Consider the following 22,621-nt stretch of genomic DNA (forward strand, 5'->3'; position numbering starts at 1 on the left):
TTCTGTTACGGACGGAGATTTGCCTGGATGTCTGATTTTAAACTTGACCTTCAAAGTTTTATAACAATCACAGCAATGCCAGAGGCTAAAACAAAAACACTGCCGCAGCTTTGGAAGAAGGGAACAATTTATTTCCTTCAATTTTCATGATTCAGGGATATGGGAATTCTGCACTTTTTTTTCCCCTGAACTCACTTCAAAAAGGCTACCTTTTATAAATGCAAACGCACAGTGATTGATAGAGAAGAGGATCCAAGAAAACTAACCACACAGTCTCAGGCATTTCCTGACACCTCCCTACTAATACTCTCCTTCAGCTTGAACAGTTTCAGACTTCCTTTTTTCATTGTTGTAGAACAAAAATTGGCAGTTTACAAAACTGACTTCAAATCTCACTTGCTAATCAATTAATTCAGAGGCAACTCTAATAGGCAGATGGCACAGAGATAGATTCTTGCAATACATGCCTATGTATAGGGCCTCTGCTGCTAGCCAGGACCTAACCTCAAGTTTCCACATTCACTCACTGGCATGCTAACTTCAGAAACCTTTCTCTTTTTTCATTGTCACAGAGAATACAAATTCAGTTCCAGACAACACACTCTAAATTTACAGAGAATAGAGAGATATCAAGACAAGGTTCTGAATGTCTGATTTTGTGAAACAACATCATTTACAGTCAGGATCTGAAGTTGGCAAGAATATTTTCTTCACCTGTAAACAGTCCTGCTCTCCAATCTATCTCCAAAGCAGAAAAGACAGGAAAACTGAAAAAGATTGAGTGTAAGAAGCTTCTGCACTAGCCAAAAGCTTAGTCTTCTCATAGACACACACACACACACACACACATTCACTGGGGAAATGGCTCAATGAATTTCAATCCAGATCTAAATACCTTCATTAATCCAACACTGTAAAGCAATATTCAAATTCTGTGCCTTTATTATACACTCTACGTTCAAGTTCATACTAATAGTGTATAGTGAAAAGGAAACCCAGATGACTTTGAGATGATGGCTTTCTTTAATAAATGCTTCTATTTTCACAATGAGACGCATATGAGGAACTGCACCTACTGTGATCACAAGTTAAGCTGCAATTGAATTTCTGTTCTAATATAAATATACATCTTTAGTCTTACAATTTGACTATTACTATTATTATGCTTCCGAAATGCAATATCTTCTGGAATTGCACTGCTGTATCTTGACATACAATTCATACATTTAATTTTTACATGCCTATTATAGTGAAATAAAAAAGCCGAAAGACAATTAATAAATTGGTCCCCTAATTACCATCATTTCCAAGTGTCCTATATTTTATAGAAAATAACTGTACTCAGCAGAAGTCTCATTGTTGCCCTTAGTTTGGAGAAAAATAAACCCCCTTACCGTATTGATCCAATCATGTAGGGCTGTGCTAGCTGTACTACAATAGCTCCACTCCCAAGCTGATGGCATGTGTACCCAGAATCCCAATCATAGTTTTTTGTGTCTCCATTCAACAAGGCATTGCGACTTCGACTTACACCCTCAATCACGCTGGCACAATCTGCAATTGTTGCAACATTTTCAGCAGGAACTGCAAATTAAAACACAAAGAAGACAGACACAGTAATACAGTCAGAAAACAGTTCAGATAATAATGGTCTTTATATCTGGCAAAGAACTGGAAAAAAAAAGAATGAAAGTACGATCAACACAAGGAAACAACTCTTACTTAATATAAATTACAAAGCTCTGTTTTACAAGTACTTCAACACTTATTTTTTGAATTACGTGTTATTTTCCTCTGTTAACATTTAACCAACTATGGAACCTTTTCTCTGCAATTCAGAGAGACTCCCCAAGCTTTTTGAATGTCACCTTTCAATAAGATGATTGATGGACATAAAAAGAACCCTATTCAGGTCCAGCACTTTCTCAGAAAATATGATTTTTAGATAACTTCCTCAACTTTTCAAACATGAATGTCACATACACTTTCTTTCTCCCTCTCTCAAAAAAATTAAGATTAATAAGGTTGCAAAATGATATTCTCTATGACATGCAAAAATCAAGGCTACCTGTTTAGCCAATTTGTAGGGTACATAATATTGAAAATGCAGTTTTTGCTAACTGATGACAAAAATTCTGTCTACACAGGCTGTATATAAAAAAAAAAGGTAAGATTTTGTATGTCATCCTCTGATGAAGAATGACCAATCTGTGTGTGGTAACGCAATAAAAAAAAGGAGAAGAAAAAATGTTACCAAATTATGTGAAGGACAATGATCAATTCGACAACATTTCCAAATTCACAATATGTCATATGAAACAAATTAAAAAAAAAATCAGAACAAGAACAATACCAGCTAAAACATGAAGTGCACAAAAAAATTAGAAATACATGTAAAACCAACAATGTAAAACCAACACTGTGAATTTTCACAAGAAAAAAAGAAGTATAGTATAGATGAAAATGGATTTATGCAACATTTTAAGCCCACTTCCAACTGATTAACTTAATTACAGACAATGATTGTCTCTAAAATATGTATTTAAAGTACTACAACATCTGAAAATGGCTGAAATACAGCTATATGAAATCTCAGAGCTAATTTCACAAGTCTCCAGCACCCAAAAAAGAGCTAATTTTCCATGAGGAGCTTAGGATTCCAGTACTTTAGGAGGGCCTACAAGAAAGATGGGGAGAGACTCTTTACCAGGGAGTGTAGTGATGGGAAAAGAAGAAATGGTTTTAAACTAAAAGAAGGTAGACTTCGATTAGACATTAGAAAGAAATTCTTTACTCTGAGGGTGGTGAGGCACTGGCACAGGTTGCCCAGAGAAGCTGTGGATGCCCCATCCCTGCGGTGTTCAAGGCCAGGCAGGATGGGGCTTTGTGCAGCCTGGTCTGGTGGGAGGTGTCCCTGAACTGGGCAGGGGGGTTGGAACCAGCTGATCTTTAAGGTCCCTTCCAACCCAAACCATTTTATTATTCTATGATTATGTGATTCTTTGTTTTAAGTGTGCTGTTGGTGTCAGGAGCAGAATCTTAAACAAACATGAAATGCTGAGGGAAAAAAAAAAAAAGGAAAATGTGTAAGCTCATTGTCAAGTAATAATTCAAGGTAATGGAAAAGCAACAGTTTCCTAAAAATCTACTGCACTATCAAATTTGGTATCATCACTGTGTGCTCATCAAAAACTACTAACCCTAAAAACTAATAACCCTGCCCAGAGCAGGGGGGTTGAAACTAGATGATATTTAAGGTCCTTTTCAACCCAGGCCATTCTAGGATCTGTGTTATGTGCAACGTTGTTACTATCAAAAAAAAAAAAAAAAAAAGGCTTTATGTATAAGAAGTTACATGGTTTCAGGACTGCTAAGAACATGCTTTAGGAGAACTCCCCAAGACAAGTCTAAAACTGTAAAAAAAAAAAAAAAAAAAAAGAAAAAGTGAAGAATAAAAGGGAGGAAAGACATCAGCAGATTAAAGCAAAAGTCAGTATGTATCAACATGGAGGTTTAAAACTCTGCAAGATTTCAATGTAAGTCGGTTCCGTTCCTCCCACTGCAAGAGACTCCAGAAGACCTTTTCTTCTGTCTAACTCATAGGAGGCAACAGGTCTAAATCAGAGACACTGCTTTGAAGTGTTCTATGGCAACCAGGTTCCTTTTCAGGTTGCTTTGATTTCCACCATGACTTTACCTTCAAAGGTACTTCACAGCACACCAGCCGATCGCTCACGTGCCCGTCCCCAGCCTAGCCAAGGGGCTAGCCTAGCAAAGCTCTTGCTCTGACACGTGTTTTTTGTTATCATCTTCCTAAGCAACCTGAGGAAAGAGTACTCAATTCATGTGCAACCCAACGTGAATATGTGTATGTAAGACTACAAAGTGATGAAGTCCATGTTTTGAAAGAAATAATTTTGCAAAGATCCTGGATTCAGAGCTGAAGAATGTTTTTGTAAATAAATGTGCTTGTAATGAGCAAAAACGCACAGAAGGTGGAATATATGCAAATATGCCTTGGCATATGATTAGAAAAATTGTTGTGTGCCGATTCTATTACATAGCACTGATAGACACTGAGAGTCCAGTGCAGAGCCACAATGATTAAGGGAATGGAGCATCTTCCTTATGAGGAAAGGCTGAGGGAGCTGGGTCTCTTTAGCTTGGAGAAGAGGAGACTGAGGGGTGACCTTGTTAATGTTTATAAATATGTAAAGGACGAGTGTCAGGAGGACAGAGCCAGGCTCTTCTTGGTGACATCCAATGATAGGACAAGGGGCAATGAGTGCAAGCTGGAACATAGGAGGTTCTGCTTAAATATGATACAAAACTTTTTTTTTACAGTGAGGGTGACAGAGCACTGGAACAGGCTGCCTGGGGGTGGATTGTGGAGTCTCCTTCTCTGGAGACTTCCTAAACCCGCCTGGACACGTTCCTGTGTGATATGATTTAGGTGTTCTTGCTCTGGCAGGGGGATTGGACTAGATGATCTTTCAAGGTCCCTTCCAATCCCTAATATTCTGTGTGATTCTGTGATACTAAAAGCACCACATTATTATTTTAGAAATGTCTTGATTCGGTATTACTAAAAAGAGACATACAGAAATTTCCAGATTCTTATGGGGGGAAAAGTATTAGACATGAGGTATACTTCACTAGGAATGATCTGAAAAAAAACAAAGACCAACAATGAAAAACTATGAGCACAGGCATCAAAACAAAGTTTGCTTTAGCTTTCTTTTCTTCCTCTTTTCCCTGGCAGTAAGGGAACTTCTCTGAGTATCCATTTTATACAGGCATTAAAGCGTCTTTCATTTAGTGCTGCTTTTTGTAGGAAACAGAAGCTATGAATATCTAGGTTAAAAAAATATGTAAAGATAAAATATCAAAATCAATTATCACATTAAGGCTCTGTGGCACATTCCAGACACCTTCTAAGTTATTTAACGCATTAATTTAACATAATACTACTCAGTTCATCCAATATCCTACCTGCATGCCCTCTAAGCACCTTCACGCTCTCTCACATTTAAATTTCTGCACTTATCCATGAACTCCTAAAATTATGTTATTCTGATTAGTCAAACTTCTTAACAACCACACAGAAATTGTCTTACTCTGCATTCAATACAATTCTGTGGTTTTCACTACAATGGTTAATTATAAAGTGATTCTAACTAATTGAAGCATCCAGAAGGTGCCATACTGTTTCTTCTCTCTAGGGGGTCTGCCACTCCCTATTTTGAATGTTTATCATCTTCTTTTATATCCGCTTGATAAATCTATTAAAAATACCATCTGGTGGGGACTCTGATCTGTGCTGTATTTTCAAGTCCTCTGGTTCTCCTCCTTTTTCCCACTAGAATTTCTACTACAATTTGGGTCACTTGTTTACGAAAGTGTACTGCCAAAACCCAACATTTTTTTTAATTTTTGTTTTGCTTTGTTTCTTGATTATTTTTTTTTAAATCCACCAGCTATCCAGCTATTACAGTAACCAATGTTGTTAGAAAAAACAAAAGAGGAGATTACAAATATGGAAGTTCTTCCTCCCTCTTCCCCCAGTTCATACTCTTGACAAATCTAATTCACTTTTATGGAACAGAAAATATGTTTGTTAGCAAAGCATACACATCCCGTAAGCAAACAAAAGGAAAAGATGATTGAGGCTACAGTACAGCAGGAAGAAAACAGTTATTAAAACTTATTTTCTTGTTTCCTGGTCTTATGCTGAGGTATGGAGAGATGAATTGCTTGGCAGTATATTTAATTCTAGCATTATTATTTTAAGGATTCAAGAAAGGGCTTGGATACTTGTCTTTTTTTTTTTTTTTCTTATCTGTTCTCATGGTGTAAGTACATCCACAAAATTCTGACAATCATCTGATTTAGTCAGTACGGTTATCAACTACTAAAATGTAAACACCAGGCTATGCCACAGATATTAGAACTGCTGAAAGATAAACATTGACTTATGCCATAGACACTACACTGGAATGTGAAGGTTTACATAGTCATGTCTGTGACTTGGAAGAGAGGGCAAATTAGAATTTTGGCCAATTTTAAAAGAAAATCCCACTATTATTCCTCAATGTGCAATTGTCAGTTTGGATTAAAATAATTGCAGAGAAGGCTGCTTTTGATTCCAAACATCATACAAAAAGCATAGAAGTCATTAGAATTGGGCACACTTTTAATTGGCAACCAATTGGTTGATTACAGAGCTCTTTCACTGAAATTTGTCTGAGGAAGACTTTAAGAAACAGGAATCATTTCATAAAAGCCTTCAGAAGTAAGCATCCTTTGTTGCAGCACTGGAAATAAGGGGAAAAAAAGTAACTGGCACCATATGAACAGATCTTTATTAAAGAATAGCAGTAACTAAACTGACCATGTGGCTGCCCTTTCCCATAGAAAGAGGAAAAAAAAATCCCTGCAGTATTTAGATGGTCTTAAAATTTTCATTATTTCCTAAGGTTATGCTTGCAGTAGAGATGACTTGCATTGCTGGAGAAACCTGCATGGCTCTGAAAGAAGACTAACCTTTAAAAAGAGATGAAATAAAATAAATAGCTTTGGGTGGAGTCAGCATTAAACTAGATGTGGAAATAGCACCTCTTGAGGCTTCCTTGGAGAGAGTCAGCAGTATTTTACAATGCTGAACCACATACTAGGAAACTGATACAATTGGTTTCTCTTTGTTATAAATTTAAGTGGTTTTTTGTTTGTTTGTTTTTGCCTTTTAATAACTGCCAGTGAGTAAAAGACAAGTGAATGATTACATATTCTTTTCATTTTTTCCTTTAAAACAAGTACTCCTAAGGCATTGAACAAATGAAGGTTCACAATGATTCACAAGTACTGAACAGCATTCCCCAGAGGGTGACCAAGGACATTCCAGTGTTTTATATCCATCTCTTGCTCTTCAGTCATTATTCACCGTTTTCCCCTTTTGTTTGTAATGCACCAGTTTAAGGACAATCTGAAAGACTGAGACAGACCACAGATAAACACAACTTTGTGTAAAAGCCTTCCACGTTGCACTCCCTATGGCCCTCACCAGGCTCAAAGTAGGACTGTGGCCTAGTAAAACCCGTGTGCCTGCACAGTCCTTAACCACACCTCAGCACTGGTTAAAGGGTTTTTTTTAACCACAGGACTTAGGGAAATTATAATTTTTTTTCCCCCTGAGGCAGATAAACAGAATTAATTCCTATATATATATGGGAAAACAAAAAACAAGAGTGGCATTGCATAGGAGAAGCCCCTTGCCCAGGGCTGTAGCTTCTTGCCACTGGGCAGATTAGAAGCCATTACGAACAATCGCATCATATTGGGTACTGCTTCTCCCTTGAGAGGAGCATGCCTCCTGCTTGTGAGAATGTTAATTTGTTTTGGATTGCAGATTAAATATTAACGACTAAAGACCATTCAAATTTCAGAAGTTGAAAACACTGTGTTTTTGAGATTTAAAAATATTTGCATCCCTGTTACACAAAACAGTTATGTCAATCTAGTGAATCCAGTATATAAAAAAAATGCAAACTTACAAACACATTTAGAGATAATATGCCAAAAGGAAAATTACATCTCAACCCTAACATCTGCGTTAGGGAATAATTTCCTATGATTGAATTCATTTCTGTCACTTACCTCATTTAACAAGACAACAAAGTGTAAACCAACACTAAAACATCAGACTGAAACATCAGTGCTAGAAAGAGCACATCTTGCTACTTTTACCTCAAAATTGCTAGTTAATTGCCAATGGGTCAATTCAGCATCACATCCAGTATTGTGTACTGGAATTACACAAATCTTCCATATTAACTTTTAAATATAACATGTCAAGTTAATCATTTGTCATGAAAACCCTGTACGTAAAAAAAAGACAACATAAAATTGCTATTACCATGTGATGACACTTCATTTTTAGTATTTGTTTGCCAGCCTTCTAATCTTTGCTTTACAGTGACAGCCGTTAGATACTATATATCAGTAATAATATATCCGACAAATTACCCTCTTTGTATATACAGCTTTCTGATCAAGTTGAATAGGTTTAATGAAAATTAAATAATTACTTTTAAATCTCTGACTAAAATCCCTAAACAGATACCTCAGTGGCCTTAATTCTTTGGAATGAGATTTGAAATGAGAAACTCCTTGTATAGTATCTTTGGTGCTCTTTTTGTAGAAGTAAGGGTAACAAAGGCTTTCTGAAAGGACCATACAGCCTTCAAGGGATGAGCATTTCCTTTCCTTAATAGGATGGATTATAGCAACAGCAGTGAAGGTATTAAATTAGGATGGAACACATTTAATACCATACTGCATAAACAATGAACTCAATAATATTACCCAATACTGCTTTTCAAGGATAAGGATGAAAAGGTTCTGTACTCAATCAAGCTTAGAAGCAACCTACTCTGATTATTGCACTTTCATATACTTCAGAGAGCTTTCTTAACTGCTTTCAGTTCACTTTACCCTATCCTGTCACTAGAGAAATAGAAAGAAACACTATGAACCCTCATTAGAGCAATAAGATAAATCTGTGCCAATTATCCTATTGGTAGTCACACAAAATTTTTATGGAAGTGGAACTGGGACAGTCTGTTTGATAAAGGGAACCAGACAACACTGTCTTATACAGGTACGTAAAACAAAGCACTAAATGCATATAAGGTCACTTTGCTGGATGAAAGCTTTTCAAGAGGTAACATTGTTAGCTATAAATTCTGGTGGAACAGCCATTATACCCCTGCATTTCACAACTGCACTGCCCCCAACTTGTCTCAAAATCTTTCCATTTGTCCCTTCCTCTGCAAAGTCACATATTCAACTGTTGATGCCTCATTTGCAATCAGAAATTGGTCCACATACTCCCTCTTTCATGGTACTCTGCCATTAGTCATCAATTTTCTCATCAGTTCACACCTCTAAACAATATCAAAAGCGTCTCATAATGCAGTTCATTACACACACTGAAATTGCAACTCTGCTTGTAGTTTAGGAGGGTAATCTGTTCTGAACAGGGAACAGTATTTGTTTTTCAGTGACTTTGCATGCATCTGCATTACTGTTGGCAAGGCTAGTAGCACATTCTTACCTCTGATGCTAAGATTTCTAGTAAAAAAGAGATATGAAAATGATAAAGTGTTCTGTAGTGCTGGGAGGCAAGGAACCTTTTCTGCAAGAGTGGCAGCTAAAATTGGAAACAAGCAGAAAGCTACCTACAAACATCTCCACAATTTAATAGACAGATGCACAAGGGGCATGGAGCACTGAAATATGAAACAGCAGGTGATATGCCTGTGGCATATGTTGGCAAGAATACCATACAGTTAAACCAATGGAAATTTGATCATAGAATACAGATATATATTGGCAGGAGATGTAGCAATAAAATGACTTGGCTCTAACAGTCATATCCTAGCCTAAATTTTGATTTACATAAGCATTTATAATATACAACTGATATTGAAGAATGGCCACATACTACTTTTCTTCCAAAGTACAAATAAAATCTGTAACTACAAAAAAAAAAAATCATGAACCAATACATTTTAAATAAAGCCACTTGAAGTCTCTAACCCCTAGATTAACCTTGAAACTCATGATTTGAATTTGGAACCCACTATCATGCAATGCTGAAGCAGATGGAATTGTTCACCTCACAAGAAAGCTCACTAAAAACCAAATGTCACTTTGTACCTGAAAGGCAAGTCAGCTATGGTACACATACACTCCAACAAGCCAACATGGATTCACTACCTTGCCTATTGTTATGACAGAACAATCTTCAAGTTATTTAAAATACACAAAAAAGGGGAAGATAAATATGTTATTTTGGTCCTAAATTATTTACTAAATAGAATTGACAATCTTAAAACAAATGTATAAAGATATATGCATCACTTACCTGCACAAAATAATTCTAATTTTGCATGAAGCTTTTGACAAATTCATAGCTAGCAGCAATACATATGAAACTTAGCTCAAAAGTTTTTATCAAACTCGAAACATTTTGTTTCTCTGGTAACTAGCTTGCTACAGCTAAATATTTTCTTTAAATTCTGCCATTCCTTACTGCTTATTCTATTTTCTTGTCGATAACAATTGCAATACTACTTGCAAACTCACTAAAACAAAGGAAAAACTTTCTATTTGAATTATTTGACAGCTTATACATTTTCAGGCTGCATGATGTAAAGATCAGTAAAGTGTGATTTGTCAGGCAATTTATTTATTCAATGATTCTGTAAAGACATCATGAAATCCCACAGCAAATCTCGTGAGACTGGGTTTAGTGATGTTATGCCTTTGTATAATGCATGGAGGAAGGGCAAAAGGAGTTGGGACCCATTTTTTTACAGCCAGGTATAGTTCTCCTCAGAAAAGAATTAAGAGAAGTATATCTGACTATGTCTTACTAAAAATTTTCCCTCTGATTCTTTTTCAAGAACTGTTTTCCCTTCTATCTACCATAGGTGCATGCTTAAAATTTAAATTCATATTTAAAAAAAATAGCATGAACTCCGACAATTTTGCTGAAAATTCTCAATTTCTCCCCAGAACAAGCAACAATCTGTGGTACTATATCATACACAACAGTAATAAGTGGCCTGAAAAATACAAAGAAGGACTAACTCAGAAGGACTGAGTTAGAGCAAAACCACAAATTGGGGAAATCCCTCCTATAAGTACACAACAACTAAAAGGTATATAAAACTCTTTTTCCAATGAATTTCAAGATCTCACTTGTAAGCTTATACAGAAGAATGTGCAGAGATCACCCTGTTTGAACTACTAAGAAATCTTACTTTGACACAGTTTATCATTTAGTATTGTTGATCTGTTTGGGATTTCTATGTTAAGTAATGCAATATTACGTAAATGTACTTAAATTAGTATAACACAAGCTGTCTGGAGCAGACAGCACCAGAAATAACAGAACATCAACACAGTGTTCTGAGAGTAAGGGTAGCCAATATGATGCTCTGTCATGGCTAGATGTGTCTATAATTCTTTGGTGGAAAATCAACACATTAGAGTTCACTTTCAGCAGTTAAAACTAGTCTGCATAAGAGGCCTTAAATGCCCAAACCCACCTTCAGTACAATAAATATCTCTGGTTACTCCATCCCAGTTACAGAGTTCAGGCTAACCTAGCTGGAGGCAAAAGCAACCCTACTATGACATGGAAAGAAAAATCAGATTAGGAGCACAGAGTGACTCAATTACCAGTGGTTTTGTCAGCAGCAGTTAATTTAATTTGAACTTTAGCATTCCTGCAGCATCACTAATTGATCCACAGCACTGGAATTTCAAAGCAGCCATGAGGACTAGCCAACTAATTCTAAGCTTACAGCATGATTTAACTCAAGTTAGAGTGGAAGGGGAAGTACAGCAAAAGTGCAGTGACGGCCAGTCTTAAAAGGCAAGTGTTCACAGCAAGTTCATACAAAAGGAAAACAGTTGCATTTCTTACCTATCAGACCCTTCTCAAGAGTAAAGGATTTGTTTGTAAACATGCATTCAAATGCAACAATGTGGAAAACTTTGTTCACTGTGTTGTGGGTCCCAACAATGCGAATATACCTATGGAGGGGAAAAAAGACAAGTAGTACAAGTTAGGCATGATGAAATTCTATGCACCAAAACATAAATGATTCATTGGGACTGTATTGTGAAAAGCTGTAAGAACCAAGGAATAAAAAGAGAGAAAATTCACAGCAAAACTTGCCAGGATGCTGGCACTAGTACAATGTCATAAAATTTATCAAAATCTTTCCAGACTAATTTGCCCAGAAAGCCAACATGAGACACCTTCTGGTTCAGAAGTAAACTGTTAGCACAAATGTGTGTTCATTGAGGCTTTAAAAGAAAATAAATAAATAAAAATCCCCTAACCAACTGCTTTCTACCACAATGAAAAACTTCATACAACCAGGACAAACCCAACGAATCTCCATGACTTCTCTGCGGAAGCCACTAATTATTTACCTTTTAACATGACTCTGTCAGTAATTCACTAGATGTACAAAATACCAATGTCTTTGTTGGCATATCTTTTATTAATAATAATAAATATCTGAACAATCAAATGCTTTGAAACAAAGCCAGTTCTGAGTTTCATTCTGGGTTGTGTAACTTGTACTTTTAAACTCTAATTCAAAATCAAATAGAGCTGCTCTTGAACACCCTAACCTATTCACCTTTTATCTTACCCTGGAGACTTCACTTTCTATAAACAGTCATTAATCTCAATTCAGCCTGATTCCTTCATTTTTCAGAAGAGATGCAACAGTTCTTACTATAAGTTTTTACTTTAAATGGAACATTGCACATCATTTCAATAAATGTTGAACAAACAACACAGAAGACAGTCTTGATCAAATACCATTATCTCACAAAATGGGTTACCCACACTGCAGAAAACTTTGTATTAAATTCTTTTCAATTAAGAACTACCAGAATATACGAATATTAAGCAATATCCTTTGTCTGCTATAAAAAACTAACCTTTCACTTATGCAATACAATTATAGGTCCAGCATAATGGCTGTTCACCAACAGAATCATTTTAGCTTGTGTTCTTTATCATACCGAGTTTGAAAGATACACAACTTTCAACCCTGACTTTTTTAAAAAACAAAACAAAAACACAATGCAAGAGCTCCTAGCTACATACCATAGTGATGTTAACCCTCTTCAAGACTTATTACTGATATTACTTCGTCTTTAGTGTACATAGCAAGATATTTAAAAAAAAAATTAAAATCCACTTAATACATGCAAATGACTGCAGAAGACAACTATGTTATCTGAATATCATAACATCACTAAAATTGCCAGAGCTATTGTATTGACCTCTGATCCTTTTAGCTTATTTAATCACTTCATTAAAACAAAATAAAGAAAAAAAAAAACAACAAAACCCCCTCAATTATTACGTATTTCCTTTATGTATAGAAAAATGATATACAATATGCTCAAAATTTCAATTAATTTTTAAATTTATTTTTTATTATCACTGCTTGAAACAAAAAAGACTGGTGCTATGTGAAATGCCATATTTTGCTGTCAACAACATGATGGTAAAACTGATACCAGCCTCAGTTTTTCTTAACGTGCTGAAGATAACTTGCAGTGCAAGTGACACACAGCTAGCCAGAGCAAAAGTACGACAGAGAAACAGAAGCAAGAACCACCCAACCCACTGCAGCGTGAGCTACCCTAAGGCTTCTTCTACTCACAGAGCTGATCTTCTGCAAAACAGGCACATACCTATTTCGTCTAGTCTTTTCAGGTTAGACTTTTTTTTTTTTTTGTCAATTCATGAGTACAGCATGAACCCTAAATACATTGGCAATGACCAGCGTACTACAATGCTTTATTTCTATCAAGCATTAGAAATGGAGAATTTAAGTATTAAGGCTAAGCACAGGAATGATCTTGGAACACTTCGAGTACACATGGAAGGCTCGTCTTACCCTAGAGACTCTTGCCTGTCTCAGGCACGAAAGGTATTGACTGAGTTGCCATGCTTGCACAAAACACACTTTAGGGTAACCAACAGAACATTACTAATGGAAATACTTTGAAATACTTCAGTTATGCTTCCCTGCTTTAAAGAATTTCAGAGAATACACAAAGTAAGAATACTAATAGGAACGCAAGGAACTGCTTCACGATTGGCTTTAAAAGCTAATTTATTTAGATTTTTTTTTGTGTATTAGAAAACTGTAATACTTGGGCAAATATCTTTTTTTTTTTTTTTTTTATATATATATACATCAAGAGGGTGAGAAACACACAAGACAGTCTGTCATTGGAAAAGTGCCTTTATCATACTGCATATGAGTTAAGTAACATTATCATTCACTGGTTAACACAGTTCTCTGTTCAACAAGTAGAAAGGCACACAGAATATTTTTTTTTTGTACGCCAGATACTCTTATCAGTTATTTTGAATAATAGTTGACAGTATTTTATATTGGTGGAAAGCTGGAATTTTGTAGTAATATAAAACAAAATCCCATCCATTAAAATAATTACATATAAACTAATCTTCTGAAATATATTATTTCAATGTGGTAATATTATTGCAATGCAGAACATAATGATATGGCAAACCTCATCCTTTTCACAATGACAATACATATATCTTATTCCTTACTTATTTCTCTCAAGGTGAATAATAAGCATGGTTTCCTTCCTGAACCTTATATACTTCCACTTGGTGGAAAATAAAATTAGGCAATTTTCAATATTATGTTAAATACCTTAACTTCTAAAAACAAACTCTGAGATTTTAAATAAAAATTCTAACTTATCATTCCACTTGATGCAAGCTTGATGTAGATTTTGTTAGAGATGCCCAGTACCTCTAGGTAAGCAAGTTATATCTGAATTTTAAATATCAGCAATGAAGATAGATGTTGAAGATACATAACCTGTTTCAGAACATTAAACCATGGACTGAAAAGAATGGCTCAGAAATATGATGCTGATGAAAAACTGCAACATGGGTGACTTTAATATGAACAATGAAGTCTTAATTCAAAGCTTACAGATTTCAGAAATTTAAAATATCTATTATAGCTCATGATGTGCTTGAAAATTTGTAAATTTTCCTAAGCACTTTTCTGACAGAAGAAAATGCAACATGATTAAAAATAAAAGGATCCTTCATGCAATCAGTGCCTGTGTATCACCTCATCATTTTGTTGGAACAATTTTTTAGACAGAATATGCAACTACAGGTAACAAAATTAGTATGTACAGTTATTCAGCACATGCACATTTACAAATGCTTAAAATGCACTGAATGTGTCCTATGTGATTGCTTCTAAAGGATACTTTCAAAATCAGCAAAGTACATTACCAACATCACCAACACAAGTACAAAAGGAGTTTGAAATAGACATTTTCTATTGAAGTGATGTATAGGTTATGGAATACACACTGACCTTGAAAACAAATCTCCCAACTTTCCTTTTGTTAGCTATATTTCCACAATCTCCAAAGACTTTACCATTGACTTCTACTGTTTATTCCAAGTCTTAGAAATCATTTGAATATTAGCTGTTGTTCTCCTCTTTACGTACACATTATTTATACAGAGCTGAACAAAATTAGAAGAGTTGAAATTGAACTTTAATATTAATATGATGACACAAAAATCTTGCATTTCTTTACAATGAAGAAAACATGTATATGTTCCTCAGTTGTCTTACATCCACTCTGAGTATCATGTCCCCCTAACAGAAACAAGCACAGTCTGGTAATAAAGTACTGTAAAATCTGGGTGGGCTTGAGGTCGCACATCCTGTGTGTGTGGACACCATGCTTCTGTAAGCTATTGTCCAGCTGCAACACAAGAATACAAGTAATAAAGTACTGTCAAACCCAGATGCTAATTTTGTGGCCAAATTGTCAAATCCCTCTCATCAACAGGCTTGATCAAAAATTAGGGAACTCAGTTAAGTGGTAGTTAAAACATCTCTCAGAAGAACTTAAGAATTCCTGTATTGCTGATATGCAATAGCTTACAGAAACATGGTGTTCACATGGGATACACAACCCCAAACTGCAATGCAACAAAATGCAGAAATTCTGCATTTTGGTTATGTCACTCATCTGGGTTGATGGTGTCATGGTCAAACTGAAAGCTATATTGTATACCATAAATTTTAATGCATTTTTTTTTAAATCAAATTTTTGGGGTTAACCCCCAAAACACAATGCTGCTTTTGGGTTTTGAGTGGCAGTGCATCACCAGGTAAAACCTTCTGTATCTGTTAAGAAGTCTAAGCTACAGACAGCTGAGAATGAGGCAGCATGAGCACTAAGAGCCTTCTGGTTGCCACAAGCGCATCTGGACCAAGTACCAAGAGTATAGCACCTGGAGATATTCAGTAATATGGACAGAGAGTAGTGTGCGACTGTCTACAGCAAACTAGGAAAAAAGTCCTTAGGCCAGAAGCACGTTACAAAATCTGTCCTTCCCTCCACAAAGCGTAGGGAGTCTTCCATGAACTTGGAGGCCAAAGCTAAGACCCTTTTCTGAGGAACTGCTGTGGGCACTGGTGCTGACAATCCTGCTTTGTACAGGAATCTGTTCCAAGAGAACCACAAATAAAGGCTCTGATGAGCCCCTCTACCAGTGGACTTTATACTCAACTGGTAAATTTGGCACGGGGAGAGAAACGGAAAGAACACTGTCTCGTTCTTCAGAAGAGAAAACCTTGATTACTTCGGGGGGTTTAAAAGTATTTTACTGGTAGGAAAACAGGACTGCAGCATGAGAGTTTTGTCCCTTTAGAAGACCTTTCACTTTGGTTTCTAGCCCTGTTCAAAAATAATGGATATTGATAGCATGGAAATGCTTTAAGAATTTCATCCACATATTACAGACTTCTCTAGTCACAGTTCATCAGGCTACCCTTGGCCTTGAGATCCCTTTGGCAGGAATACCAGAAAAGCCTGAACTCTCATTTTTATTATTATTATTTGCACTAACAAGAAAATTATTTTAACTAGAGGGGAACACTGTGTTCTGCTACATCTTTGTAGAAGCTTAAGGTATTAAAATTTGAATGAACTACCTGGCTTGACTAATTCAGCAGCCACATGGCAATGACCTCATCCATCCCCTCTTTTTCCCAGAGCAATCCTTCACCTCTACATGAAAATATGACTCGGGCGCTTTGTTGCAACTACAAACACCCGTATTTCTGAACAACTACATTATGTTTTACTTCTGCTCTTTTCATTTGTACAGCTGACACATTTAATTCAGGTAACAGCTGCTGCTGAGCATACCACTGATTCAGCTACCCTGGAGGGCTACTAAAAACAAAACCGAGCTGCCTGCATCCAAACAGTACTTAGGACATGTGTGTCAAAGCATAAGAAAATGCATACTCTAGGATCCTTTTTAATCCTTCATTATAACAGCACCAGTAAGATATAGACAAAGTCTGGAATCTATTAAGCACGGAGTCTAATCCCGTAAGAATACTAAACTGAAGACTAAGTAAAGAGAGGTAAAGGAAATTAACAGATATTTTGCATTGATATCCCACCCTGAGTTACTATCATGGCAAAACTGAACAGCAACAGGGACCTAAAATAAAGAACTAAATTCAATATGTACAAAACTACCTCCTCAGAACTTAGCCTTTTATTTACATTCATGGAGCATTTTGTAGGAGACACCCGTGCTAACAGTTCATATATCCTTTAACTGCTTAGAAACCATTAACGTTTGCATTCTGATCATTGCCATAGTGATGTACGGAATACAGCCCAGCACACAAGGGCATGAGAAGACATTCTGTTTGTCTTTTAGTGGAAAAGGAAACAGTGATATTCACAGCCATCTCAACCTCATTTATTCACAGTTCTTTAAAACATACAGTCCTGCAGACACACACAGCTGAATCAACAGGCTCATGGCAGAAGGATGAAAAAAGGGGAGAAAAAAATCTGTTGCCAGAATTAAATTATGTGGAAAAGCAGTGGGTATAAATAAATTAAATAATTAAGCCATAACAAATATGGAAAGCATTCCTGTCTTCTAACTGGAAATAAGTTTTCCTGCATTTAGAGAAGGAAGTCTAATACAGTCTATTTTATACCAAAGGAAATCCGCACTGGAAATATAAGAAACTAGGGTGACAGACCAAATCAAATGCCTACAACATCATTGAACTCTAGAAGGAAACAAATATATAACATTTACAAAGCCTGTGCAGTAACAAACTTCCACCCGTGTAACCCATGCAAAACAAACAACAATTACAAGGAGAAATGTGTTTTCAAAAATGTTTAGGTAGTCTATGCTGCAGCCTCCAAAAGGCTAAAAATATCGATATATAACAATTATACAGGATACACAACTGTTTGTGTACTATATATAAGCAACGCATGGACTAAGAACATCACCCAGTGTTTCTGGGAATATTTAATCGAATTAACGCTGGCATTGATGGGAACATAAGTAGTATTTCCATGATGTGGAACATGTTTTGCATTCCACATGTAAGAAAAGCGAGCTTGCAAAGCTGTATTTTTTCATTACTAGTTTCCAATTTTACTTAGACAAACAAACACAGCAAAACCTGAAATCCCTGAATCTGAGATGACCTTGATTGAATCTGAATCTTCACATTGTGTGCATCTCTGGTTACATTCAATTTCTGAACATGTCTCTGCAGGTTTTGTTTCAGGTCAGATCTCAACCCCGAATAGTTCTATTTCCCAGAACCTGTCTGGTTATGGACAGGAATCCATAATTTCACCTGATCTCTTAATGGACTTTCATTCTTCACATAAATTCCACATCTGTTAGGAGAATACAATGAGATTTTGATGTCATGAAATCTGTCCTTAGATCCTATCCCTGATTCAGCTTTGCAGCCAAACCTTACTTAAACACCACCTTTGTTTGCCTTTGTGCTATCTCTATTGAATACATAAAACAGGACTCTCAGAAATTAAATTTCAAGGACAACATTAGTTCTCTTAAATACAGAAGACAGCAGTGGTCCTCAGGAAGCCTGGTTTTAACACCATGCACACATGGGACTTGGAGAAGAGATGTGAGAGCCTGCTCTGCATCTCCTCCAGGCTGGTTTGACAGGGAGCCAGATTCCTTCCAAAAGGTACAATCTTTAACAGGACTGTTTTCTTGAAATCAGTTATACTAATATGGTTTCATGGCTTTGGTACAATTTAGCTTAGACTACATTATACAGACCCACTGTAGACTCCACATTTTAAACTTATTGAATGTACCAAAAGAAAATGTAGGAAAGTTCAGGGTGTTGAAATCTGAGAATGTTTTCCATTTTCCCCAGTTTCTCATGTTCCATCAGCCTATGAATTTAACATGCAATAATAATTTCTTGCTCCAAGGGCACCTCAGCAATAGTTGTCTAGATTTAGACTGGAATCAGCCTATATAAGATATGACAAAAAGAAATATTTGGAAAGTATTAGAGCAAAGCGATCTACAAGTAAGCGGATAAAAAAATTAGATATCAACTTGCATTATGGTAGCTCAACAAAGAAGTAATTGTGTTTTTGACTTGTGTTTACAAAAGCAAGGAATTTGGAAATCCTTTGTGTAAATCTGTAGCGAAGGTGCATAAAGAAAATTGTGTTTAGCTCTGGCATCTCAATATCAGAAAGATGGTGGTAAAGAAGGGTGGATTTTCAAAAGAGGGTGAAAATGATTAAAAAGATAAGATGGCAATTGCTGGAAATCCTTTTCATGTAAGGGTTGTTTGGATGAACCATTACTAGCCAGAAGTATGGCAACTCTATGTATTTGAGCACATAAGCAGAAGAGAATAAGAACCAGATGATCTTTAAGGTCCCTTCCAACCCAAGCCACTCTATGATTCTATAAATAAGTGAAGGCTTCCAGGACTCTTGAAGCAGGGAGGGTGGGGAGTTATAATTGTACACGAAGCTTGTAATATTAAAAAAGTAAATAAATAATAATAAATTTAAAAAAAACAGTAAAACATTTTATCTACTGATAAATAGGAGAGCTGCCTATCATTGTATTAAAATTACAACGGAATATGCTAAACAAAACTGTACTGGAAACAGCGAAGTACTGGTAAAAATGACTGGAAACATCTTTTTCATCATTATTTCTATGATTTGAAAATTATACCTAAAGAGTCAACTCCTCGTACTTGAAGAAGATTAGAAAATAAATGCAAAGTATTGCTGGCTCAGTTTGTAATATGTTGTGCAAACAGTTTTGGAATGCTGAAATGTGGCGTAATTCATTATCTTATGCTGAGTTTGCCTTATTTATTTTAAACATTTATCATAAAGCATTAATATTCAAATTGTTCAGATGTGAGGCTCTATTAATTGGTTCCTTGACTTAAGCTATTATCCATACAGTTGTTAATGAAATTGTTGTATATGAAAACCATTGTACTACCCACCGATTTACAGATAGAAGTACCAACAGCAACTATGTCACTTAAAAGATTAACATTAACATGAACTCTTCAACAGTAGAGATTTTATGTTTGTAGGAGCAGAACCCCTGGAACACCACAGCTAATGCTATATTTAAACAAGAGGAACATCAGACCAGGCGTTCTCCCTTATCACGCTGCAAGGTCCTGCTTCCCAGGCACTGCTTGCATGGAAGGACTGCAACAAACTTGAATCTTAGCACCCCCCAAACACCCCTCCAGTAAAATGACCATTCATTATTTATGTATTTAACAGAAGCATTATGACAGACTTTATTCTGGACTGTATTCTAAGCCAAAATGCCCCTGTAACCATGAAGGTGCAAGAATTTTATTACTTGGCTTATTTTTTTTTATTTCCATGCCTTGTCCATTTGTTATAAATACAACAAACATATATTCACTTCAGTGAGCACTTCCTAAAAAAATGTTTTATTAAATTCACAAAACTTAACTTTTCAAGTTTTAAGTCATGAATTGCAAACCTATGCACAATTTGTATGCAGCTAAGAAGGAATTTTCTCTGTCAGGTATCACACAGAAACCTTCTCTGTTATGAACAGTCGCACCTAAGAAATGCAAAATGTATACAGAGCTGCACATAAAACCATTATTACAAAATAAAGCCTGACACAAGAGCATAGCTTCTGCCAAGTCATATCTGCAGGGGATTTTTCATGTGTATACCTGCACAAATTTCATGCATGCAAGAGACATACACAATACTTAGAATTTACAAGTAAAAATTTTATGTGCAAGGCACTCAGCATATCACTACCAACTCTTGCTATATACATTTTCACTTTATGATGAACAATGGCACAAAACCCAAAATTCAGACTCATAAACCTTTAACGCATTGCAACAATTAACAAGACACTGGTATAGTAAACTTTGTGCCTATATGAAGACTTTTTTTTTTTTTAAATAATGTAGTCTGGTGCACAAATAAGATTTAAATTCAAATTTAACATAGTACAATGCTCCATTTTAAGTGTCATACTTAAGTGCTGATCTTGTCCAAAGTTTGCTCAACAGGGAGAGAACTGCAGATGGTTCCTTCTAGGTGGCATTTATCCACTGTAATAAATAAGCACCTGAAAGTTAGTCATGAATTTCTGTTTCATTCTATTGAAACATAATGTAAGCTTAAGAGCTGAAATTGCTATGGTTTTAATAAAATTATATAAAAAAAACTTTACTGGGAGCCAGTTTGGTTTTGTCTTTGACTGGCACCTTATTTTAAGATGATCATACTCTGCACTGCACTACTAGCTAGTTGATGATTCCAGATAAAATGAAAGACCACCAAATATCTTTACTAATAAACACAGTAAAAAAGTTGCATTAAATCAAAAATTTTTATGTGATCCTATATTAAGGCAACTCCTTCAAGCATTTACCAATACATGACAACATATGCAGCCCAAACTATACAAAATCAGCTAGTGCCAGAGGTACCTAGAACAAAGAGCTGAAGGAATTTATTTATTTATTTTTTTGGCTCATGCCAATAGACATATTTGCACTGAAAAACGAAGTTAGGGAGTATTTCCGTGCAAATAATGTTTCATGAAAGTTACTGGATCTTTCCAAGAAAGCTGAAGAGTTAGACGTTGTCACACATCTTCACTGGCAGAAGAAAGATCTGACTGGGGCAAATGCAGCAATTTGTCATTTATACAATGCCTTCAGGCCACCACAGCTTCACATTAACAGGACACCAACAACACAATCACTCTGCATTGCAGTGAAGGGCATTACCATTGTGAACACTTCTAAGGAGAGAATTTTATGAAGGTAACTGAGCCCTGATAAAGAGAATCATATTGTATATTTTTTATCAGTAACAACAACGAATCTACCTTGATCTTCCTTAGTAATACATTTCAAATACCTAATAACAGATCCCACAGAACACTGAAAGGACATGGAAGAGTCAGTATCTCCTTGTGCACAAATATTTCTAGCAGTTGCAGGATGACTGCTTCTGCAGCGAAATAAATTTTATGGACATGGTAAAAAACAAGTATCATAACTTCCTTCACTAGAAACACAGAAATGCAAACAAAAAGTGTGCACCCCTAACAAATCTTATGTGGCTGAAGATAATCTAGCAAGAGTTAATTTAAATATTTTTTTTAAATTTACATAATGGTACATAACATTACATAGTATTATCAAATTAAAAATATTATGTACTATGAATTCTATTGAGAGCAGTTACTAAAATTAATAATGTTTAATCACCGCTCAATACCAGAAACTGTTTTAAAATCCATTTTCAAAGTAAGATTACACCAATGTTTGGCTGAAAGAAGCTAAAACAAAAGGAGACTAGAAATACAGTGTTTTGCCTTGAGGTAGGAAAATATTTATTACTGAGATGATGCTGTTTCTAAATCCCTGAGCTAGATAACCTTAAACGAGAGGGGGAAGGTTGAAGGGCACTTTGAAGAAAAGTTAAGATTTACCTCACCTCTTTTATTTGGGAATCCAACAGAGCTCTCTCTGGATACCTACTTAAAGACAGAATGCATTAAACCATTATCCTTTTAGCTGTCTATATAATAAGTGCAAGAAAGGTGTTTCATCAACTGTTT

General features: G+C 35.8%; 1 protein-coding gene across 4 annotated transcripts in view; it reads right to left on the minus strand.

The window, feature by feature from the left end:
* BTBD9 (BTB domain containing 9) overlaps positions 1-22,621 on the minus strand; it is a 120,346-nt gene that overhangs the window by 35,908 nt on the left and 61,817 nt on the right. For all 4 annotated transcript variants that reach the window (XM_040552330.1, XM_040552329.1, XM_040552332.1 and 1 more), the window contains 2 exons: positions 11,495-11,604; positions 1,395-1,584 (listed from right to left, as the gene is read on the minus strand). In XM_040552330.1, the coding sequence (XP_040408264.1) occupies positions 1,395-1,584; positions 11,495-11,604 (300 nt within the window). The remainder of the gene's footprint in view (positions 1-1,394; positions 1,585-11,494; positions 11,605-22,621) is intronic.

The sequence above is a fragment of the Cygnus olor genome, chromosome 3 (assembly GCF_009769625.2).
Source record: "Cygnus olor isolate bCygOlo1 chromosome 3, bCygOlo1.pri.v2, whole genome shotgun sequence".
Classification (NCBI taxonomy): domain Eukaryota; kingdom Metazoa; phylum Chordata; class Aves; order Anseriformes; family Anatidae; genus Cygnus; species Cygnus olor.